General features: G+C 49.2%; 10 protein-coding genes across 10 annotated transcripts; 5 read left to right on the top strand and 5 right to left on the bottom strand.

Annotated features, from left to right (window-relative positions):
• Window positions 1-141: 141 nt before the first annotated feature.
• BKA55DRAFT_534473 (uncharacterized protein) lies at window positions 142-1707 on the top strand (the record flags this gene model as incomplete). Its single annotated transcript, XM_046189595.1, has 1 exon — window positions 142-1707. The coding sequence occupies one exon, from the start codon at window positions 142-144 to the stop codon at window positions 1705-1707; it is 1566 nt and encodes a 521-aa protein (XP_046055523.1).
• Window positions 1708-3325: 1618 nt separating this feature from the next.
• Window positions 3326-4241, top strand: BKA55DRAFT_534472 (uncharacterized protein; the record flags this gene model as incomplete). The annotated part of the gene is made up of 2 exons (XM_046189594.1): window positions 3326-3777; window positions 3848-4241. The coding sequence occupies 2 exons, from the start codon at window positions 3326-3328 to the stop codon at window positions 4239-4241; spliced, it is 846 nt and encodes a 281-aa protein (XP_046055522.1).
• Window positions 4242-4563: 322 nt separating this feature from the next.
• Window positions 4564-6202, bottom strand: BKA55DRAFT_499060 (uncharacterized protein; the record flags this gene model as incomplete). The annotated part of the gene is made up of 3 exons (XM_046186618.1): window positions 4564-4689; window positions 4746-5887; window positions 5944-6202. 3 exons carry the CDS (start codon window positions 6200-6202, stop codon window positions 4564-4566), a joined length of 1527 nt encoding a protein of 508 aa, XP_046055521.1.
• An 885-nt stretch (window positions 6203-7087) lies between these two features.
• BKA55DRAFT_556430 (uncharacterized protein) lies at window positions 7088-7824 on the top strand. The gene is made up of 2 exons (XM_046191697.1): window positions 7088-7523; window positions 7577-7824. The coding sequence occupies exons 1-2, from the start codon at window positions 7407-7409 to the stop codon at window positions 7673-7675; spliced, it is 216 nt and encodes a 71-aa protein (XP_046055520.1). The 5' UTR covers window positions 7088-7406; the 3' UTR covers window positions 7676-7824.
• Window positions 7825-9512, bottom strand: BKA55DRAFT_556425 (uncharacterized protein). The gene is made up of 3 exons (XM_046191696.1): window positions 8952-9512; window positions 8847-8905; window positions 7825-8794 (listed from the first exon to the last, which is right to left on the bottom strand). Exons 1-3 carry the CDS (start codon window positions 9294-9296, stop codon window positions 7843-7845), a joined length of 1356 nt encoding a protein of 451 aa, XP_046055519.1. The 5' UTR covers window positions 9297-9512; the 3' UTR covers window positions 7825-7842.
• Window positions 9513-9684: 172 nt separating this feature from the next.
• On the bottom strand, window positions 9685-11748 carry BKA55DRAFT_500079 (uncharacterized protein; the record flags this gene model as incomplete). The annotated part of the gene is made up of 2 exons (XM_046186716.1): window positions 9685-11592; window positions 11650-11748. 2 exons carry the CDS (start codon window positions 11746-11748, stop codon window positions 9685-9687), a joined length of 2007 nt encoding a protein of 668 aa, XP_046055518.1.
• Window positions 11749-12651: 903 nt separating this feature from the next.
• BKA55DRAFT_684976 (mitochondrial 54S ribosomal protein YmL38/YmL34) lies at window positions 12652-13173 on the top strand (the record flags this gene model as incomplete). Its single annotated transcript, XM_046198727.1, has 3 exons — window positions 12652-12666; window positions 12714-12798; window positions 12878-13173. 3 exons carry the CDS (start codon window positions 12652-12654, stop codon window positions 13171-13173), a joined length of 396 nt encoding a protein of 131 aa, XP_046055517.1.
• A 691-nt stretch (window positions 13174-13864) lies between these two features.
• Window positions 13865-14960, bottom strand: BKA55DRAFT_189749 (uncharacterized protein). The gene has a single exon (XM_046185069.1). It carries the CDS (start codon window positions 14792-14794, stop codon window positions 14234-14236), a length of 561 nt encoding a protein of 186 aa, XP_046055516.1. The 5' UTR covers window positions 14795-14960; the 3' UTR covers window positions 13865-14233.
• A 2917-nt stretch (window positions 14961-17877) lies between these two features.
• Window positions 17878-19156, top strand: BKA55DRAFT_189820 (uncharacterized protein). Its single transcript, XM_046185070.1, has 4 exons — window positions 17878-18127; window positions 18253-18516; window positions 18581-18837; window positions 18884-19156. The coding sequence occupies exons 1-4, from the start codon at window positions 18125-18127 to the stop codon at window positions 18891-18893; spliced, it is 534 nt and encodes a 177-aa protein (XP_046055515.1). The 5' UTR covers window positions 17878-18124; the 3' UTR covers window positions 18894-19156.
• A 94-nt stretch (window positions 19157-19250) lies between these two features.
• Window positions 19251-21214, bottom strand: BKA55DRAFT_590038 (uncharacterized protein; the record flags this gene model as incomplete). The annotated part of the gene is made up of 4 exons (XM_046195033.1): window positions 19251-19695; window positions 19740-20616; window positions 20667-20778; window positions 20828-21214. The coding sequence occupies 4 exons, from the start codon at window positions 21212-21214 to the stop codon at window positions 19251-19253; spliced, it is 1821 nt and encodes a 606-aa protein (XP_046055514.1).
• Between the last annotated feature and the right edge of the window lie 365 nt (window positions 21215-21579).

Raw genomic sequence — 21579 nt, 5'->3', positions numbered from 1 at the left:
CCAGGTACATCTAACACCAAAAAACAGATCACAAACAACAGGTAAGTCTACACAACACCAACTACATCTCGCAAACAGCCTTAACGCTGCGTCTCTCGCTTTACCAGTCAGTCATCTCACTGGTAAGTATCCCTTTCTAAAATGTTTTCTCCTTTCAAACCTCTCCCCGAAGCCTTCTGGCCAACTATCAAAAAGGCCATCGACAAAGGCACAAACACCAATTCTAAAAATGAGGCTATCACTCCTCAATGCCCCATCTGCATGGAAAATCTCCCGGTGAAATCATTCCCTACCGAAGCTGAGATTGACGCTGAGGTCTTGCTCTGTGGTCATGTTCTCTGCCAGCCATGCCGTAAACAATATGAACAAAGCAACCCGAGAACCGAACGGTGCCCTGTGTGCCGCACGCCTCTCTACTGCCGTCGATGCGAAGCGATCGCTATCCCCATCACCATTCCCAAGAACGGCGAAGGTGAAGGATCCCGTCTTCCTATAATTCTTCCTGAGGGCACTCAGAGGGACTTATGTCCTGATTGTTTAGCTACTGTTGAGTTTCACAAGAACGTTGAGAAAGGTGAGTGGCCCGCTAATCTAGATGATCTGGAGCCTGGGTTTGTCAGCCTTTTCTACCATATAGTTGACGATATTGAGAAGAATGGCGATGTTGCTACGGAAGGGAGAGTCTCAGAGGCGATTGCCGACACCGTCTTACAGGAGTTTACGAATATGATGACAAGTCGTCGCTGTGTTACGCTTCAGCGTGGGAATGCGTTTCGACAGACGAATGGATGGTACGCTGAGAACAACGAAGATCAGGAAAACTCTCGTATGGGGGTTATTGAACGCCATCACAGCCCGGAACCACTCGCCCGGCAGCTCGAGCGGGAGCCCGTTGACATCCCTCCTGGTGTTCAATTCCGTCCTGCTGAGAGAATTGTTAGAGCTTCATTACAGAATGGACAATTTATTCCGATATTTCCCAGAACTGCAGCAACACACACTGATAATACCCGCCAGGACTCTGAATTGCAACAGTCTCCATTTCAACGGGTTGGCCTACCGGCCTATATGCATCAGAATCGGAATCTTGCAAATCCCGCGCAGCCTGGCATGGCCAATGGGCCATTTGATATCCAGGATAGCACTGCACGTCCAAGTGCAGCAACACAGACATCTGAAGCAGCTCAAGATCATGATATGCAGGGAGGAAACATGGAGGAACCGTTGGATGTAGAATTCTGGCAGGATGTTGTATCCCAGCAGAGGAGGAACACTATTGCGGCGACAGCTGGAATGGCTACACCAGCTGGACCGAACGATGTACGTCCCAGTGTAACTACAAATACAAGAGCAGCAAGAGCAGCTCGAGATCGTGATATGCATGGAGGAAACATGCAGGGACCGTGGGCTGGTGCAAGAGCTGCAATGCCTACACCACCTCGACGTCGTTTTGTACGTCCCAATGCAGTAACACAGACATCTAGGCCAGCTGGACCTGGTAGCTTGCAGGAAGCGATGGATTATGCGGATGCGCACGATGCTCTGGGAGATAGACGGGACTATCTGGTGAGAGCTTCAACGACTAGACGGGAGACGGGAGAGTCGTCCAGTCCGGCATTTGGTGCCTCACAGACCTTGAGCTCCATGGTTTTGGAGGATGGCGACGAGGAGATGTTGTCAACTGATCAGCCCGCTTCTGAGCGCTGAGGATCCCCTTCCTCATCCACTGTGAAGAGACGCGTGTAAGTCAAGGCATGATGATATTGAATGCGGGCCGTGGTTGAGTACGCGAAGACGCTCGGACCGAGATATGGATGGGACGGCACGGGAAACGGCATGAGTAGACTGGGAGTTGATTGTGAATTTGAATTTTGAATTTATTCGGTGAAACGGAGTTTTGGATCAGGGTCAACCAGGAATAAATTAGATTGATATTGAATCATTAGTCAGGTCTGTCATGATATGGTATGTTGGCGGAGAATAAACAAAAAGGTGTAAGAAATGTTTCAAGGGGTTCGGATGTGCCGTCAGAGCCGTTTGAGTTTATTGGTATCAGTCGATCTTCTTAGTGAATGATGATGATGATAAACCCGTGACATGGAATTAGGAAATAAAAGAGTAAGTCAAGGTAATGCCATGGCATCGTACGTCAGCTAGCTAACGTAGGTAGGCGTGTGGACTATTGTTTAAGGCTGCAAAGTAAGTATGCGGATAGTTCAGCCACGTAATGAGATAGAAAGTGAACACACGTATATTTCGGATATCGGCTCCAAGTGATATTCATCATGACTCGATGCGAAATATATATGCCGATAGTCGAAATATAAACGAAATACAGTGAGTATAGTATAGTATCAGTGAAGGAACATCAGTGAATACTGCAGAGAGGGAAGAGTGGGCAAATAGCATCATCTCACCGCGCCGTGCCGGTATCCGATCGCGCCCAATCGACCCCGGCAAGTCGGCACGTCGACATCCACCTTTTCTAAACGCCCAGTTTTTAGTCTGATATTGGTTTGCATGGTATTTACGAGGGAGCACATGAACAAGAGGCAGAGAACAGATATATACTTATGTGAATAACATGAAAGAATATGTGTAAGTATAGAGATGGAGATGGTGATATTTTACCGTCTGCAATAACATATCAGCCATATCTTGATATGTATACTCAGATATCTATCTAAATTAGATGCATGTCACTCAATTCGCTTCTCGGCACCACAAATTCCTCTTGAGGGGGCATTCCCAATCCTACCCTCCACTCAACCTCATCCGCTAGTGGACAAGCCCGTTACTGTCTCGGAAGTACGGCTTCATCTTTTTGCCTATTGAAAGTTGCCTGCTTTGAAACTCGGCGCCTCTTTTCGCTGGGCCCTTTTCCTCAGGTGCCGTCTCTTCCAGACTTTTGCTCTATTTCCCCCCTTGGCTTGCGACTAAAAATAATACGCCCCCCCCCCAGCCTGCGGCTTACTTACAAGCACATACATTTGTTGTTCCCCTGCCCTCTCTCTCTCGCTCTTTTTCGGTTCCTGCTTTCAGAGACCACCCCCTCTCGCTTCTTTCGTGTTGTGTTCCCCCATCTACAAAGTCTTGTAACTGAACTGGGGCTTGGCTCAAACTTCCATTTAAGCCAAACGGGGCCTAGAAGCCTCTGCCAAGAATTTCCATCCGGTCTACTTCAGGACCCTATAACATTTACATGACTTACATCTGCATTTGATTTGAGCCTCAAATCAATTCATTTCTCGACGACACAATTGATTACCTAACACTTCAGTATTGAATGATACCGCGATAGATGCCTTCCGCTCTGCAGGCCGACATGGACATGGATCCCGCCGTTGTCGGCCTCCCTACCACAACAGCCATCACAGGCCTTCTCGACGTCGGCGCAGCAGCCATCGACATCCTCAGCGATCTCAACATCTCACCACAGCACGACACCGCCATCCTCAACATTCTCCTCCGCGAGGTCAAGGAGTGTCGATCCTCCGTCCACGCTTTCTACAAGACCCTCAACCTCATCGAGAACAACCAGATCCCCTTCCCTGCCCGCGCAGCCTGGATCTCTCTCGACACCCTCGTCGCGACTCTCACAGACACCGTCCTCGCTTTCACCCGCCTCTCGTCGCTATGTTGTGCCCTGGACGAGGAGTCGAATAGGTCTGCGCCTGAAGATGCCGCTAAGCAATTTGAGAAGAGGATCAAGGCGCTATGTGCGAGGTTGAGATGGCATAATCTTTCGTATGCTATGATGATGACTATAGTGAACTGGTAAGTTAAGCGATAAAGACTCACGGACCGCTAGATGAACAAGTGCAATTTTGCTAACCGAGATAAAAAGTCCGGGAGAAAAGGACGCAAAGAACAGTCGCGACGAACTGGCGCATCGTGTTGCGAGACTCCTCACATTCAACGTCAACCTCTCTGCTCGATTACGACAGAGTCGCCCCGGATCCTCGGCTGCCAAGACAACGGGACCGGGAGCCCAGACCCCCGATAGCCCCGATATCACCCCCGCCAATGTGGGGCACAGACCCGCCCCCTACTCCGGAACGCTCTCCAAGCTCACCACCCCGAGGGCTTTATCCAAGGTCATCTTGCCTATTGAGCTGAGGGAGCTTCGTGATGATTTTGAGTACTACACCGAGATGATCCCCTCGCAGACTGGAAGCTGCGAGTTTCCAACTGGTGGTGTCTTGATGGGAACGCCATATGATCTCGCATCAGCACGATGAGACCCATCAATCAGTAACTATCTATCTATCCCTAGTGGATGATCATCTTAGTAGATGAATACTTGCAAAGTCGGTGTTTAGGTGGGAAATAGTGCGAGGCATTTCAAGCCATGTCTGGCTACAGGACCGGTTGGGGGGCTTAGACGGGCATTTTACCAAACGGTTATTACGTGTAATGATGTTTTTTGTTTCTTGCTTCTTTTCACTTGGAGTCGATTCAGCTAGCTAGGCATTTGCAATTTTAACGTAGAGATATCCATTCAAATTAATCAATCACCCATTACTCATTGTGCTATGCTATGCTATTCTTGCTACTCGATGCTTAAATGAAGAGCTTGCTACCGTGGTACTTGGTCTTGTCAGAGTAAGTCTGAACAGACGTTTCGATCTCTCGCTCGGGGAAACCCTTGAATGACTTGGCATATGTTGCAACGGAATGGGCGATGAGCTGTATTGTGTTAGTGTTACGGTTTCTGAACAAGACATTGGCTGAGTGCGACTTACCTTGGTGTTCACCTCCCACGCGGTGTAATTCACATTGGTCAGATCATCCCCGATCTGGTGATAGTTCTTATCATACCAGACGCCGGCTTCACCGCCAAACATCTCGACTTCGTCTTCTGTCTTGACTCCCTCGGCACCTGTGGCGATACCACCGGCGGGAATACCACCACGGATGAAACCATCGTAGTCACTGCGACCATCGAAGGGAATAAAGGTGTAGTTGAGACCCTGCTCCTCATACCAGTCTACATAGAGGTTGCGCAACTCCTCAGAGCCCTTGGGGTTCTCGGCGTTGGTGGCGTTGTAGATCTGGTAGGCAAAGTTGGGGCTGGCCATCATGTCGTAGTCCATGAAGAGACGAATCTTGCGGTTCTCATCCTCGGGAAGAACGGAGACGTAGTGGTCGGAACCAAGAAGACCTTCTTCCTCGGCGGCCCACCAGGCGAAGCGGACGCAGTTGTTGACGCGGTACTTGGTCAGTTGGACAGCGACCTCGAGCACAGAGATACTGCCGGATCCATCATCGTTGATACCAGGTCCCTCAGCAACACTGTCACTGTGACCACCGAGCATGACACAGTTGTCGGGATCACCACTACGAGTCTGGGCAATGATGTTGGTGGTGGAAATGGTCTTGACCTCAGCGTCGATGTAAGCAATAGCATCAACCTTTTCACCATCCTTGAGCTTCTTGGCAACAGCCTTACCCTCTTCACCGCCAAGTCCAAAGGTAGCAACATGATCAGGCGAAGGAGTACCGAGAGTTCCATGAACCTCATCCTTCTCGTAGTTATACACAACGGCAGCAACAGCACCTGCTTTACCAGCATTGCTGGACTTTGTACCAAAGGGGCATGTTCCACGAAGGATCAGAGCAATGTTGCCCTCGACAGACTCAGGATAATCGGACTCGTCGCATCCTTCGTTATCGACGAGGACAAGCGTTCCGTGGACGGGCTCCTTATCCTTAGTCGGAGGAGTCAGGCCCATGGGCGATGCCTGCTTGGGAACAGAATTGCCGATAACGAGACGCGACTCGAAGACATTGCCCGACACAGCGGGGAATTGCTGGTTCGAAACGGAGTAGTAACCGCCTAGCTTGGCGAGTTCAGCGTGGATGTACGATAGCGTACCGAGATGGCCTTTGGGGAATCAGTCATTACATTCATGATAACAGTCCGATTTCGGAGAAACTCACCTTCACTGCCGATGACACGAGTCGGATGTCCATACTCCTCCTCTCCATTCTTGGCAATCTCATAGAGGTCCTTTGCTCTAGCCTCAAGGTTCTCAGGCTTAATGCTCTTCTGCAATTCCTTGGTATCAACGAGCGGAAGATCATCGCCAAAGAGATTCCAAGAGAGCTTGGGGACTTGGAGGTTAAGAGGGATCTGAAGAGCTGATACGCCCTGGAGGGCAGCCGTGGCGGCAACTAAGCAAAGACCCTTTGTCGTCATTTTGGAGTTTGTTATGGTAAAGGAGAGAGGAAGAGGGATGGAAGAGGAGGGTTTTTGTTAAAACATGGACTGGACTGGACCGCAGGTGATACAAGCTTGTGACGTGATGATGCTGGGGGACCTGGCCGGGAGCTATGGAGGGTCTTAGCTCACTGTAGCTTAGCCTGGTTGCCCTGCCAGGAACCCGAGGCATTGCTTATCTTTGCCTCAGCCCCCGCGATTTGTCTCAGCTTTGTCTTGGCAATGATCGGCGATAGCTACCCTGGACTTTGATGGCACATTGAATCGAATCTTGAGTGAGGAACAAAGGCCATTGCAATCCAATACATTTGCTCCGGTAGATAGACATTTACTATTAAAAGTTTTTTGTCGGATGAATTGTCCGCTGTGATGTTTTTCTCTCGTCGGCACATCGAGAATATATCGAGGACGGATGGAGCTACCCGGCTCATGTTGGTTTCACAACGACCAATGACGGAAAATAAGGAGGAATATTGTGTAAGAGGCTCATGAGATTGTGCCATCCAAGTAGGCTCGAATTTTCCGGGACTTGAGTGAGTAAGTCATAATAGATACAAGCGCTTATTACTATAAGTATTGGACATTGCCTTCCATTCCATGGTATCGGGTATCCAATCTCATGCCTTGGTGTTTCTCTCACAATTTGGGTTCTGGCCGATATTCGATCAAACCGTTGGGTGGCTTAAACCCACGCCGACTTGGCGACGGGCGATATTAACACTTGTGAAAAACTGTGAAAGATAAATGCTGCTGCATGGAAAGCTCACTTTTAGTCAAGTGAATAGTAGGTTGGATTGCAAAAATCATCGTGATGTGTGAGGCGCAACAAGTCCGTCCATACTAGGCCGAATACCCTCCTTTTAACAAGTCCAGAACCGCCAAGCATACCTATACCTGCAACCCAAAAACCACAAGACGTAGCAATAAATATTATTTTAGGTCATCCGAGAACCACACATCGCAGCCCCCAACTCTGTACTTCCATCTCCATTGGTCTACAATGCTTACGCCCAGCCTTCATCCGGATGGACCATCAAGATACCGTCAGCTCACTCAGCGAGCAAGAATAGATAAAGTGCTTACACAGCCTAATATCGCTAACCTGCGCAGTTAAAGTGAACTCAAGCCTCGATCTCACTCTTCTCTTTCATCAAGTCACCTCCAGTTAAGACAAGAACTCAACATGCATCCTGCTTACACACTGTATATCGGGCTCGAAGCTCGTGTAACCGAATGGAAGAACGATATGTATGCGACTGTCAGTAAAAGGCTCAGTGCGCCCACTGATGCACAATACCAGGTCAGTTTAGCGATATTGTGATGAAGGAATGCTTCCTGATATTGAGATTGTAGGTTGATGAGAAGAAACTCATGATCACGGAGAAGCAAGTTGAAGAAGGACGAGGATCAGAGAAGGAATTGCTGGAACAGAAATATGCCAGTCAGACATGATCAAATGTCACATCTGGCCCGGAAGCGATGAAATCGAACTGCCAAGTTGTTTATCATGTCTCGCACAGTGTCAGCCGATCCCTCACGTTGAAGCTTTTATATATCCATTTCCCACCCCTATCTATCTACTCTTGAACAACCGCCTTTTATCCTCGTCTAGCCACCTTCTAAGGAATACTCATCTTAACATGATCCTGCTTCTTCGTAGCCCTCCCCCCAAATCCCCATCCAATCTGATGCGCAAGCTGAATCTCGACATCCAAATCATCAGCCCAAGCCCACACCAGTCCCGGATTCTTCTGAAACATCCTCCCCGCCGCAATAAGATCCAACTTGACATCATCGTCCTTTCCAGAGATGATCTCCTCCGCAAGTGTGCCTGTCTTGATACTGCCCACTGAACTAACAAGCATCTTGTCACCAACAACTTTCTTAATGTGCTTCGCAAACTTGGCTTGGTAGCCTGGTCCGCCTTGCACTTTCTGCTGGGGATGGTTTCCGCCGCTGGATACATCGATCACATCGACGCCGCGCTCGGCGAAGAGGGTAGCAAGTTTCGCGGCTTCGTCGACGGTCCAGCTCTCGCCGGTGTACTCGGGGTTAGTATCCAACCAATCCGTCGCACTGATCCTCACGAAGAGAGGCATAGTCTCAGGAATAACAGCACGGACTTCCTCAACGAGCTCAAGCGCAAGACGAGTTCTGTTCTCAAAACTTCCACCATACTGATCCGTTCGCTTGTTAACGCTCGGCGTAAGGAACGAACTAACGAGATAGCCATGAGCAAAGTGAAGTTCGATCACGTCGAAACCAGCGGTGACGGCGCGGTTGGCGGCTTTGACGAAATCTTTCTTGAGCTGGTTAATTTCCTGGATACTCATGCTACGCGGGGTGGGCATGTTTTCGTTGAAGGGCTCGTCGCTGGGACCCACGACATCGTCGGGCCAGCCGTTGACTTCTTCGGTGGCTGTTGCGCCGGCGCTGAGCCAGGGTGCTACACAGCTTGCTTTGCGACCTGCGTGGGCGAGTTGAATGGCAATGTTTGTGTTTTGGCCGTGTGCAAAGTCGACGTTCTTGCGGAGAGTGTCGACGTGGGCGTCGAGCCAGATACCAGCATCCCTTTGAGGATCAGCTAATGAACCACAACACCAAAGATTGAGAATATACTTACTCAGGTGTAATTCGACCATTGGCTTGAACGGCAGTTGCCTCAACCATCATAAGTCCCGGCTGGAAGATTAGCTTTGATCATCTCACTCAAGTGAACGCCACTTACACCACGCTGAGCCATACCGCCATAGTGCGTAATATGCCAAGGCGTCATGAACCCTTCATGGCAGGAGTACTGACACATAGGGCTGACCCAGATTCTATTCTGCATAGTGACATTTCGAATCTTGAGGGGTTGGAAAAGTCTAGGAACTGGTCTTCCATCGCTGGGCTGGATGGCCAAACCAGGCGGAGGATCCTGCTCGGGGGTGAAGAAGGGAACACCCTTTGCAGCTTTGTTGACAATGGGATGGCTGCATTTCTCAGTCTTTGCAGGGGCAGGAGTTTCGGGTCTCGAAACAGTAATGCCGTGGTGAGGATGGACGATGCGGTTGGTGAGATATGCAGCCATGGTGAAGAGTGTTGAGATAGAGTGTTATGCTTAATGCTCCTTCAGAACCTCATCTTGGGATTGGGAACAGGAATTTATATACAGAATCATTATGGGTCAATGACGTTGTGATTAGAAATCTTGGCCATTAAAATTTGGAAAGCACCAGATCTACAGTATGTAGGGCGCGAATCTTCACATCGGCGGCACGGGCGATGAGCATTGATTCTTTCGATGCATTGAAACATTTATAATAAATAACGTTGTCCAGATGGTGGGTCAGTTATCTAAACTAGGCCTCTTGGTCTAGCAATGCCGTTAAAATAAAACATACAATTATAAATCCCGCTCGCCTCAAAAAAAACACGCTCGGTCCGAATTATCTCCAACAGTTCTCCACGTATGTTCATCATGGGTCGAGGAACCTACTGTTCACTCGACGAAGCCTTCCGCTTCTTCGATGGCCTGAGTCTTGTTCTGTTGATGGACCCGTTCGCCCCATTAAGCCTGATGTGTTGTGTCGCTTCCGGCCCCGCTCGAGTTCTTCCGTTTCTTCTGTGTCTGTCTTGAGGTTTCCAAAACTCTTGCGACACCTCACTTTTCGTTCATCATCGGGATCCAAGAATCGATGGATGGTGCGATGATCCAGAATTCTCTCTTCTTTGTCATGCGGTCCGGCCTTGTCCGTCTTGGGCCAGATGTACCCGTAAAGCTTTGAGTGTCGTTCGCAGCGAGGGCATGAAGCTCGTGTAAAATATGCGTTCTGTTGTACAAAGTAACCGTCGCAGATGGTGCACTGGATCCAGGCCATCTCAGGTTCTGATAAAAGTAGCGGTGTAAGGAGGTAGTCTCCCGGCACTCGCACTCTAGATGGGGGCGTATCTTCTTTAAATACACGACGCTGATGCTTCTTTCGTTTTGGCTGATCCTCATCAGCCACCTGACTGTCTTCGACAGTTTCGATACTGGTTGCAATAGGCTCGGTTGGCGGAGGTACCACCGTTGCTTCCTGGAGCTTTTCGGGTTCAGGCTCACTTTCAACCTCGGATTCCAGAGGAGCGTTTAAAATGGCCTGGATAGTCATGCTCTCTAGTCCACTTCCACGGGCTCTCTGTCTCGTAGTTTCAGCCGTTTGCTGCGGTGATCGTGAACCTTCAGTGCTCTGCGGAGAAACTGGTGCTCCCTCTGTCTGTTGACTGCCCTTATTCGCTTTGCCTTTTAATGGTGTATGTCCTAGGGGCTCTGGAGTCTCCTTTTCTGGGGAAGTGACATCTGTCTCGACAACACCACTTGAAGACTCACTGGCACTGACAGATGTACTGCGCGACGAATCGTCAATAACAATTACAGTCTTCTCTGCCGAAACTTTTTGGCGCTTCGCTGGAGTCTTGGGCGGAGTTGCCAGAGTATCATGCTGTCGTTTGCGATTGTTGGCTTGCTCGGCAGTTGGAGACCTGGCTGATGATGAATCGCGGGCCAGCTTTGATCCCCTTGAAGCCGCTTTTGTAATCCGTGGTCGCATATCGGGAGTGACTGATGGTGTCCGTGAAGAGCCAGAGATACTGTCATCTCTTCGTCGTCGCCGTAATGAGTAACCGTCTGACTTTTCCTGCTCAATGCTAGTTTTCACTGGCACTGTGCCCTCTTCCGGTTCCCAAGCATTCCGCAAAAGATCCTCGCATGTCTTGCACAAACACTCGCAGTTGTTCTCGCCGAAATAGTTGTCTCCGTAAGTAACCGTAATCTCCTCTCCTGCTTCAATAGGTCTTGTTGCGATAATTTCGATTCCTGCGTGGCTCGTCCTCATAAGCTTGGCGTTCGCATCGCAATCGTGGTTCGCAAAGCGGGCAGGTCCCATAAACAGGCTAGTGCACTTGCTTCGTGAGCTGACAACAATGCTGAAGTCCTTCTTCTGAGATGAGATGGCCTTTTCCTCCTCTGGCGTGATAATGACTTGAACACCGGATAGATATTTGATGGCCTCGTTGCGTCGGATAGGTCGTCTGGCTGTTACGGCAGCCTCGTGAGTAACAATTGTGTATCGGTTTGTCGAGCTGACCTCCCACGGACAATCTGGAAGGTAGATTTGAACATATCGTCTGAGATGCCGTCGAAAGTCCTCCTTTTCCTTGTCGGTCTTCAATCCATTGTGAAACCTTTTAAGCCCATTTGTTGCCAGCAATCGCTTCTCAGCACTCTCCAGGTCCTTCTTGAGAACCACCTCCTCTTGCAAGATCTTAGTGATCTCCTCCTCCCTTACACCTCTGGATGGATGATATGATGTGCGGTTTTTGGGGACCGTTGTCCAGTAAAAGACCTGCCTGTGTTAGAGCCACATTGCCTCATGAGCGATGCTCAGCCGTAAACCACTCACATGATCGACCAGGGCGTCAGTCAAAATGTCATCATATGCTGACACTTGTGCCAACGTCATGCGCGGCTTTTTGGTAGCCGCATTTTGTGATGGAGGCATTTTGCCTAATCCGAATTCACTCCAAAGCCAGCCTGATGTGTAAAGCTGTTGTCCAAGGAATAAAGGAGCGTATGTGTCCCTCGAAACTAGCTGTAAAAGTCCGAGCGAGAAAAGAGCGGAGATGTCGATCCTTGGCTCAGTGTATGAGAGCCTTGCCAAACGATGCCACAATTGAAGCCTTTATAATCTTGCTGAGCAATGCGCAGAAGTTGAAAAGATGAAAGCCAAAGTTAAGCGTTGACGTTTGATTTCAGCTAACTCAGTGCCGCAACGTCATAGGTTCAGTCTCTCTAAATAAGGAGCGATAATCGATGGAACAAAGGCAGACGAGGCTGAGACTTGAGTGAGTAAAAGATCGTGGTGCGGGTGCCTTTCAAAGAATCGGGCTTGAAGGAGGGAAGTGATGTTCAAGGTGGAATGACATGGTTGTAGCTGGCTCGGGTGCTTTCGAGGTTAGGGGGGCTTGCTTTGTTCCTCTTCCCTGGATCGAGGCCGGTTTGGGGCATTGGCTAGGCGACGGGTGGGGCTGTGTAGGCCTAGGAAATCACTCTCAAACATTAAATCAGCTCAAGTTATCAAGTTATGGTACAATGATCAAAGGGCCTTTGTTTGGGGAGTGAGGTACAGTATACATGAGTATTAGAAAGATGTTATTATTGTATTATCTTAGCAAGGGCCAGTCATAGAGATACAATCTCGTGATAAGACGACACGATATCTCCAGATTTCTTTACCCCAGCTGAGATGGGTGCCGCTAGTCGGAACAACTGTGGCTTCAACTGTGGCTGTGAGCACGTGATGCTAGTCCAAAAATTCAACGACGAGTTGGGTGATTGACGATATCCCGAGTTAGACCGTGGTGAGAGTTGAGTATTGAACCTCCGCGCGCGGAACACAGCCAAGATGATTCAATTAAAGGTATCTCGACTCTAATCACCTCGTCGAACCCTTATTGACTATGGTAGACAATGCTTAACTGCATCGACAACTCGGGCGCTGCCCTTGTCGAATGCGTCTTGGTCGTCGGCCAAAAACGACATGCCCGAATCGGTACGATCCCCCCACGAAAACGAGCAACATCTCAATCGATCCTTTCGAAATAATTCAACACTTGGCTAACATACTTTAGGTGACCGTGTCGTCGTCGTCGTTCAGGAGCAGCGTGGTAGCTCCTCTGGTGGTATGGCCGGTATCTCTGCCGCCAATAAGGTCAAGCGAGGTGATATTCGTCACGCCGTCATCGTCCGAACCCGATACCCTACACAACGCCGAGACGGCTCAGTCGTCAAGTTCGACGATAACGCTTGTGTGTTGCTGAACAAGGCTGGAGATCCCGTGGGATCACGTATCAACGGTGCTGTTGGCGCGGAGCTGAAGCGCAAGAAGTGGAGCAAGATTCTGTCCATGGCGCCTATGCAGGCATAAAGAATTGACAAGGAGTTTAGGCGGATGAGGGGATGGAAGGTTATTTACAAAAGACAGGATAGATCAGGGGATTGGGTTGGCTGCATGCAGCCGTGTACGAGTGGAATACTGTACAATTACGAATATTACTACATTAGGCATTTGCGAGGCGTTGATACGAAAATACAGACACCTTTCAGCTCTCAACACTAAACATTAGACATCACTGTGGTTCTATAAATTGGAACATTTAATGTCAAAGAACTTATATTGCATGATTGCAAGACTGCAGATGCATCTTGATAATTTACCCCTCCTACAGAAGGTAGGTCAGAAAACATGAACCTCAATCCAACGACGAAAGAATTGGGGTAAGTTTGGGATGGATTTATGTGGCCCTCCTCCAAAATCTTATTCGCTGCTCTAAGCAGTCTTATACAGGATCATTGATAGAATACAATTTGCATTTCCCTCCTTATAACCTGGCGCCGGTGACATAACCATGTCACAACCCTTTCTAAAACGCCTTGCGAATTCAAATGATAATGCGAGTATCCTCCACAACTTGGGCATCGACGATTCGTCGCCCGGGTATCGATACAAGGTTTCGCTTAAGTGAAAATGTGACCACACTCGCAGCAGACGTAGAAGAGTTTCTATCGTGGCGTTAGTGAATTGGTCTCTGAAACGTACGTGTGAGAGCTCAACTTACCATGCCGGTTTCAGCGCTTCGCTGCTGAGACTGGAAAAACACAGCTTCGGTGTGCTGGCAACTAGGGCAGGTCTTTGTAGATCGCGGGAGCTGCAGCGCGCAAAAAAAAGAAATAAAGTCAGCCAGCAGTCTTTAAGCGATGACAAGCGGGTTCCAAAGAAGACGCGAGACACCCGGTGCTCCAACTGCTGTTTCCAACTTATACTTTGTCATGTGAACGGTCGGCCGCCAACTGCTCGCCGCCGAATAATGATGCCAGAAGCCCAGAGCATGTGCCAGTCAGCCCAAGATAGAATAATATAGTCGTGCCAGTCGTGTCGTGTCGTCAGTTACATAATCGTCGTGATACAGGATGGTTGTTGGAGATGCTCATGATTCACATTTCATGGATGAATCACAGTTCATCGAGATCTCTTCTAGAAATTCTTCGCTGGCGTCGGAGAGGAAGTCATCAGACTCGGTCTTGGTGTCATCGTAGTCCTCGTCCATCATCTCCTCGTCGTAGTCGGCGAAAGGATCCTCCCATGGCAAGGTGAACTGGCACATGCCCGTGATGGGCTGACTGACTTTCTCGTTGGAGACGACCATTTGGCAATCGGGCTGGCCGCAGGAGGTGCACAAGATGACTCCGCCACAGCCGTAACAGAGAACAGGTGGAAGATGACTAACCGTTGGATCGGAGCCAACATCCTGGGTGACACCGGCGGTCTCACCGGCCGAGGTGTTGAGGACGTTGCGGAAGACGCAGGTAGACTTGGCGTCCTCGGTGTACTGGCAAGTTCGGCAGGTAAACTGAAGCTTGTGAGCATCCTCGTCCTCCTTGGGATAAAGCATGTTTGAGCATTCAGAACAGAATCGGAAGGTGATCTGCTCGAGCTTCTTGTCGCCTTCGGCGCCCTCGTAAGAGGTGGTGGACTGGGGGGTAGCCATTTGGTCGGTTGGGTGGTGGTTGTATGAGTGGTTCAATTTGAAGAGAATGCTTGGTTGCTTATGAAGATGCAAGAAGCAAAAACAAATTTGAAAGCTGAAATATCTATTCGATATTTCAAGCTGTGAATGTGAGATGGCGATTGTCGCTCTGGAATAGAGGTCGTGCTGTTGTTGAAGAAGAAAGAAGGGGAGAAGTGATGGATGAAAGGCGACAGGGCTGGAAAATAGTTCAAGTGGGAGGGGCTTCTGGCTTCCGCTGGCTTCCTGTCCCACTTTTCTGTGCAAGTCCTTGAATTTGGTTGCTTGTGTTGGGTTTTTTTTGGGTTTGGTGCCTAGAGCTTGGGCTTGGGCTGTGTTGGGTTTATAACAGACAATTGGCAGCCAGCCACAAATTCAGAGGCTTTACAGCTGAGAAATTGGTAGTTATGCAGACGTGTAATTGACGGGCGTTGCTCAAAACTCGTAAATTCGTGAACATAGATGATAGTGAAATTACAGAGGAAGAGAAAAGAAGAACAAGGCTTCCGTGTTGGGGTCGGTCGAGTTTTGTACGGAATGCATAAGCTGCAAGTGACGAACAAACCAAGGCACAGCATAAACAGTGAGTGATTCAGCGCGTTATCCTTCAGTGGCCTCGTGTGGACTGTCACACGTGGGCCGTCTACAAACGAGACGAAAGCTATTCCCTCTGCCGCGCCTTGTTATTGCTGACTCGTTATCTCTATTTCACGGTCTTATGCTGCGAGTGGCAAGGCAAAAACACTGGGGACAATTCATTTCTTGACAGGGGTTGGTTATTTGCGGTGACTCACGTCTTCAACTTCAACTCTATATGAGGCGGTGATGCCTTAGAGTCATCTAATCATGAGGCAGCCAGAAATACTTGATACCTACGCGTGCATGAAACAACATCGCTGTGAATGTTTTGAAAAGGGCTCTTATTGGATGATGCTATCTATTCCAGCTGAACAGTTACGGAGGTTTGTCCGGAGGAACAAGGCTGGTGTCCGAATGTTCACATCATCACTGGTGCGTTAATCAGGCACAATGTAACATCCGTCACAACAAGGAGTAAACTAGAGTGACGTGCATGTAAGAAATATGCGTGAAAAATACACCTCTCAAATTAGGGACTAGACACAAGACGCAGGAACATGGTTTTCTGCCACTTCAAACAGCATTAACTGGGTAAGGTATTGACAAGTGATCAATAAGTGGCACATGGAGGGCTACGTGAGGTCCACGAGACCATCACGATCGTACCAAAGCGGAACTTGAGACACGATCAACACGAAAAAGGCCGCAGACACGTACACGTGTAGAAGGTACGTAGACTATGTGGAATTCGTAATTGGCCGAGAGCGAACGTATTGGTGAATAGGGAGTTGTTCCTAGGCTTATAGTAAATTGTCCGATCTGACGCTTGGAGGTCGGCGATTAACTAAGCAATTCGTGTAAAGCTCAGGATGGGGTGAATCATAAAACAGAAGATACTATTGCCTTGCGTGAACTAGGTAATCGCAATCTGATTGCGTTGGCCAACTCAACCCAGGCCGCCAATATCTTTGCAGTCAGCAAACAAATCACACTTCCAAGACCATACGTAGTAGCACACCTCCGCCTTTAACTCTTGTCATACCAGCTGCTTTGAAGGCAACCACCAACTTCCATAGGTAAAGCGTATTGGAAGTGATTTGAGAGCTTTGCGGCGACTTATCCCTTACTGAATTGGCGACCTAGCCATACATTTTCGAAAGATGATTACACGGTAGTAAATTCAATGCTCAACAGTGGGTTTCTACCGTCTTCAACTCTAAGGCATTAACGAGACGTAGATTGAAGGCTCCCAAAGCTCATCACTTCACGACTTGTCAATACTACTTTTAGATCCTTCAAAGACTCTTCTTTTTTATCAAATTGGTGTAAAGAGCATGCATTTATCGGAGCACTTTGCGTCTCTGTTTAGGGAGTAGCATTGTGATACACCACACAATCTGCGATGGTCCTGAAACTCCTAATTGATTGTACGATGAGATCGGGTGCATACTCCTAATTGAGAAGCTCAAGGCAATTATTCGTTTCCGCATCTGTTCTGTCGCAGTCATGCACATTCTCTATAGCCAGCAGACTGAATTTGTATGCCCATGATTTGAAATGGGGCATCTGGGTACCTCCAGGTGCGGCGGATGGTGTTGTAATATGGTCTCAATAGTAGCTTTCGCAACGTCTGCTTCCGTTCGTCTACACATCTAAACCCTAGTTCTAGTATTGATGAAGAACCCCAAAAAAATGGCATTGATTTAAGAATTATTTACAATTAACTTCCTAGAGTCCTTTATCGTAGTCTTCGTGTGAAGATGGTTACACTCAACTAGCCACTTAAACCTGTAGACTATCGATTTACCCTAGGCCCGGCTGGCATCTCCGTGTTATTCTATTCTACATCCAACTATCCGAACCAGGTCCAGGGTCAGTGACAACTGACAGATCTGCAGGTTATTCCGAATGGATGGAAGCGCACCTCCGCATTTTCCCTTTGGCGCTGGTGGTGTGAGGGAGGGATGGCGGAGAAGCTGGTACAGTTGAAAGGTTCCGATAGACGAAACCTCCGAAGTTCATCGTTGATACTACATCTTCACTCCTGTCAAACCTTGCGAATGCCGTCCCGAATTACCAGGCCTTTCAAGTTTACGCATCTTCAGAGCTTATTGGCTTACAAGGAACCCGGAGATGTGATGTGCCTTTAGCTCGACGATGCCGAGCGTCTGGTGACAAGTAACCCCTTCATTAAGCATGCACTAAGACTGATCCCATGATCTGAAGCCAGTGAGCATGGTTTATTACCAACCGAGTTGGGTACCTTAGGTATATCCCTCGTTAAGAGAGGTAAGGGTGTATTGAGGCGCTTGTTAGAGGTTGAGTCGCTGCAACGCTTCGAGCCTTTAAGCCTATCAGAGCTGCGGGTAACTCACCCACCCACTGAAAGAAGGAAGGGACACCCCGCGTCAAACCCCGCCCACCACAGCAACGCCGCATGGCAACCGCGGGGCCTGGTCGCTCCTTCTGTTGTACAGTACGGCACGTCATTGTTCCAGTTAGGTCGAGTCGAGAATCGACGGGAGGACCCAGCTCCATCAGCTCCAGCTTACCATACCTTAACTGGTAGCCCATCCATCTCATCACTCCCCATCGTAACACATCTCTCAAGCTGCAACTTTTGTTTCCCTCAAAGACGACATTTTTGACGATCGATACCCTCACGACGAGGCTGAACACAGCTCATTTTTGTTTTCGCTTATACCCGCTTCAAAGTCAACAACAAATATAAACATGGTAAGCAGCTCAACAGCAAGCCTCGACAACCGTCGCAGATCCTTCAAGACCTCTCGTCGCCCCCTCCCTTGGCTGCATTTATCAACTCACAGAACTCAATTCATCAACTAACATTTACACTACAGGCTGACACTGGTCTTCCTCCGGGCTGGGAGGTTCGACACTCCAACTCCAAGAACCTCCCCTATTACTTCAACTCTGCTGAAAAGCTCTCACGATGGGAACCTCCCTCCGGCACCGATACCGAGAAGCTTAAGCATTATATGGCTACTAACCACAGCGCTGGCTCTCGTCCCGGTGCCGTCGCTGGTGTCCCTGAGGGCAAGATTCGCGCTGCCCATCTACTAGTCAAGCATCGCGACAGTCGACGACCCAGCAGCTGGAGAGAGGTGCGCATACCCAACCACGATACCCGACAGTCGCATTGACAGCTGACTAACACAATTACTGCAGGCTGAGATCACGCGCACCAAGGAGGAGGCTCTTGAGATCATCCAGGACCACGAGCAAAAGATCAAGTCTGGTAGTGTCACACTTGGTGAGCTCGCTCTTAGTGAATCCGACTGCTCTTCTGCTCGTAAGCGAGGCGACCTTGGATACTTTGGCAAAGGAGACATGCAGAAGGAGTTCGAAGATGCTTCCTTTGGTCTCCAGCCTGGCCAGATGAGCGGAATTGTGGAGACAGCTAGCGGCCTTCACTTGATTGAGCGGTAAGTTTAATGCCTGTGGTTTGAGTTTATTACTGACTTTTCCCAGCCTGGAATAAACTGAAAAGTATATATAATTGACCAAATTTTGTAAATTGACAAAGCAGAGCGTATCGTTGACGTCCTCGCGCCATACCTCGCCGATCGCTTCTGTCGATATCCTTTGAATCGTGATATACATGTGGTTGACTTCGACACCATATTTTCAAACTTCAGTGAGACTGGGAGTCATTTAAATCTTGTTTATTCTACATTATTCTTCCATGTCTAAATATCTACAGTACCCAACCACAACTGGCTTCTACCAGACTTGCTTTTTGTCTTTCTATCCGTCTCCCCAGCAAGTATATAACTCTAAACACTAGGTCACGAACGCTACCACGTCTATCCTGTTGGAATTCTATCGCCATCTCTCTTCAGTTGGCCAGACCCAACACAGCACCTTTGAAAGGTTCGACAGTTGTGAAAACCACCGTCATGACACCGGATACTGTCATAGCAAGAGCAGCGTACGGGGCTGCGCGACTTCTAGTCTCGTACAGGTACGACACGCCCATGGCCGCGCCATTGATACCAACCGTGATACCTGCCGAGATTGTAAAGGGGTCATCGCCACTTGGCAAATCTTTTTGAGCTGTTCTCAGAAGAGGCTTCAGGCTCAGACGTGAGGCCCTGCCATCGGAATCGGAAATGTTGATGCTTGAACGGGAGACACCGCCTTCTCGTCTAACACCTAGTTTGTCGAGCACGAACGGGTAGCAAAGCTGACCGAGGATTCCGTTGCTTACCACGAGGGCAGCATTCACACCGAGATTTCCACCAAGTGCTTCCATGGCCGGTTTGGCAAGTGCCAAAGTTGTGCTCCGTGCAGCAAATGCCAATGCTGTGGGTGCGTTCAGACCGACAAGCCTCCCCCCAGGACCGACAGAAAGACGTTTCCAGCTGCAGCTGTCGTTGCTAGGATGATAGTGAGGAAACCGGCGAGACTGAAGAGCTGTCGTTGGCATTCGTATAGCTTAAAGCCCCATATCAGAATTCCGCATTCGAGGATAGAAAGTGCAGCGTCACCGGCGCCAAACCACGGGCTTCGTCCATCTGAAAGTGGTGTTCCAGTTGCCACAGAGGTCCAAAGCACATAAAGAGGCGTTTCTCCGCTGAAATCGCGCAGTACCTTGTCTATACTGCCGATGCCATATGCGCCCGCTTTGGCTCGGGTATATGCCGTCATGAAGAGGGTCGTGAACAGGACAGGATTCATAAGCGTGACGATCGTGTTCTTGAGCTTCGGCATGTCGGTGCAAAGTTGGGAGGCCTTGAGGGCTCGTTGGAGTCGCAGTGTCAGCACCCAGACGAACCAGAGAACGCAGCCATCGAGGATGCGATCATCGTTGGTGGCGGCGGCTACTGGAGCTCCGATCACAAAGACGGCGAGAGATGATGCGATCAGTGGAAAGTTGGACGTCCAAAAGTGCCAAACCTGTGACACCTGAACTGGATCCTTGGAAACAACGGATGATCGTTGGCTGACTGTCACTAAGGTTGCTTCGTCCCGCCCGGTTGTCGGAGGGTTTGCCACCTTTTCACGACGGCCAAAAATGCGCTGTTGTCCTTGGTCCAGAGTTGAGTCGGAAAGCCAGCTGGTTTCGATCCGGGGAGGAGTTTCTGTCATCGGTTGCGGAAGGCAAAAGTCGTCGGGCACTTGGCCAGTCATTCGCGCCACACAGCTCATAACGAGAAGCGAGAGGGCAAAGACCATGGCCCATGAAGCAAGGTTGGTTATTACTGGAGCGATGATGAGAAATTATTCGAGGAGTTTTTGCACTGGAACATACCAAAGTTGCCGATGACGCAGCCGATATCGCGACCGCTGAGAATGTCGCTCTGGTTGAGCATCACGAGAGGAATTGGAAAGCCCAAGCCAAGATGAACATTGATGAAGTCGACCTGCAACGAAAGTTAGTGCTATCGTTATGGAGAATCGCGTTCACTTTACCTTGGACTTGATGTGCCTTCGATACACACCATCAACATCAGCGAAACAGAAGTAGGCCGCAGCCATGAAGCAAAATGTCAGAGCCATGCCAAAAATAGAGGAGAAGAACTCGAGATGCACAGGAGCCAACGCCCTACTCAAACCCCATATGATCAGCTCGCTCATGAGATAGACGACGACGACCCAGCCAAACTCCAGCACATTGCTGGCGACAGTGATGAATCGCGTCCTCCAGAGATCTGATAGCGACATGTCTCGGGCTGCTTGAAACAGTGATTGTGGGGAGGTGATCCATGATGGCCTCGAGAGGAGCGGATTGCGAGCTTCATTTGAGGGTCTGAGACAGCGGAGGATTTCAGAAACGTTGTTTCTAATGGTAGTAGTCATGGTGGAACTGCAACCGCAACGTCTACGTGATGAGCACAGTCAGGTTGGGTTGGTAAGGGTGAAGAAGCACAAGGTCGGCGGTTTGGGAGGCGTTACACATGAAGATACACCCCTTTCGCAACTTGCGGAAGGGTGATGATTGTTTAAAAAGGGTTCAAGGGCCAAGCGAGATGTGTTGGAAGGGAAAAGAGGGATTGGGAAATGGGTGAATGGGGGGCAGAAGTGTTGACAGTGACAAAGCCAAGCCGGGGGGAGGTTTGCACTGGCAGAGTGTATTCTGCAGCTAATGGTCACATATTCACAGCTACAGGCCTGTTTGAAACGGATCATTGTTCTATCTGTTGACGTGTGCAGCTCTTTTTGGA

The sequence above is a fragment of the Fusarium redolens genome (assembly GCF_020744475.1).
Source record: "Fusarium redolens strain MPI-CAGE-AT-0023 chromosome Unknown BKA55scaffold_2, whole genome shotgun sequence".
In the NCBI taxonomy this organism is placed as follows: Eukaryota; Fungi; Ascomycota; class Sordariomycetes; order Hypocreales; family Nectriaceae; genus Fusarium; species Fusarium redolens.
This window is presented reverse-complemented; position numbering and strand designations above follow the sequence as displayed.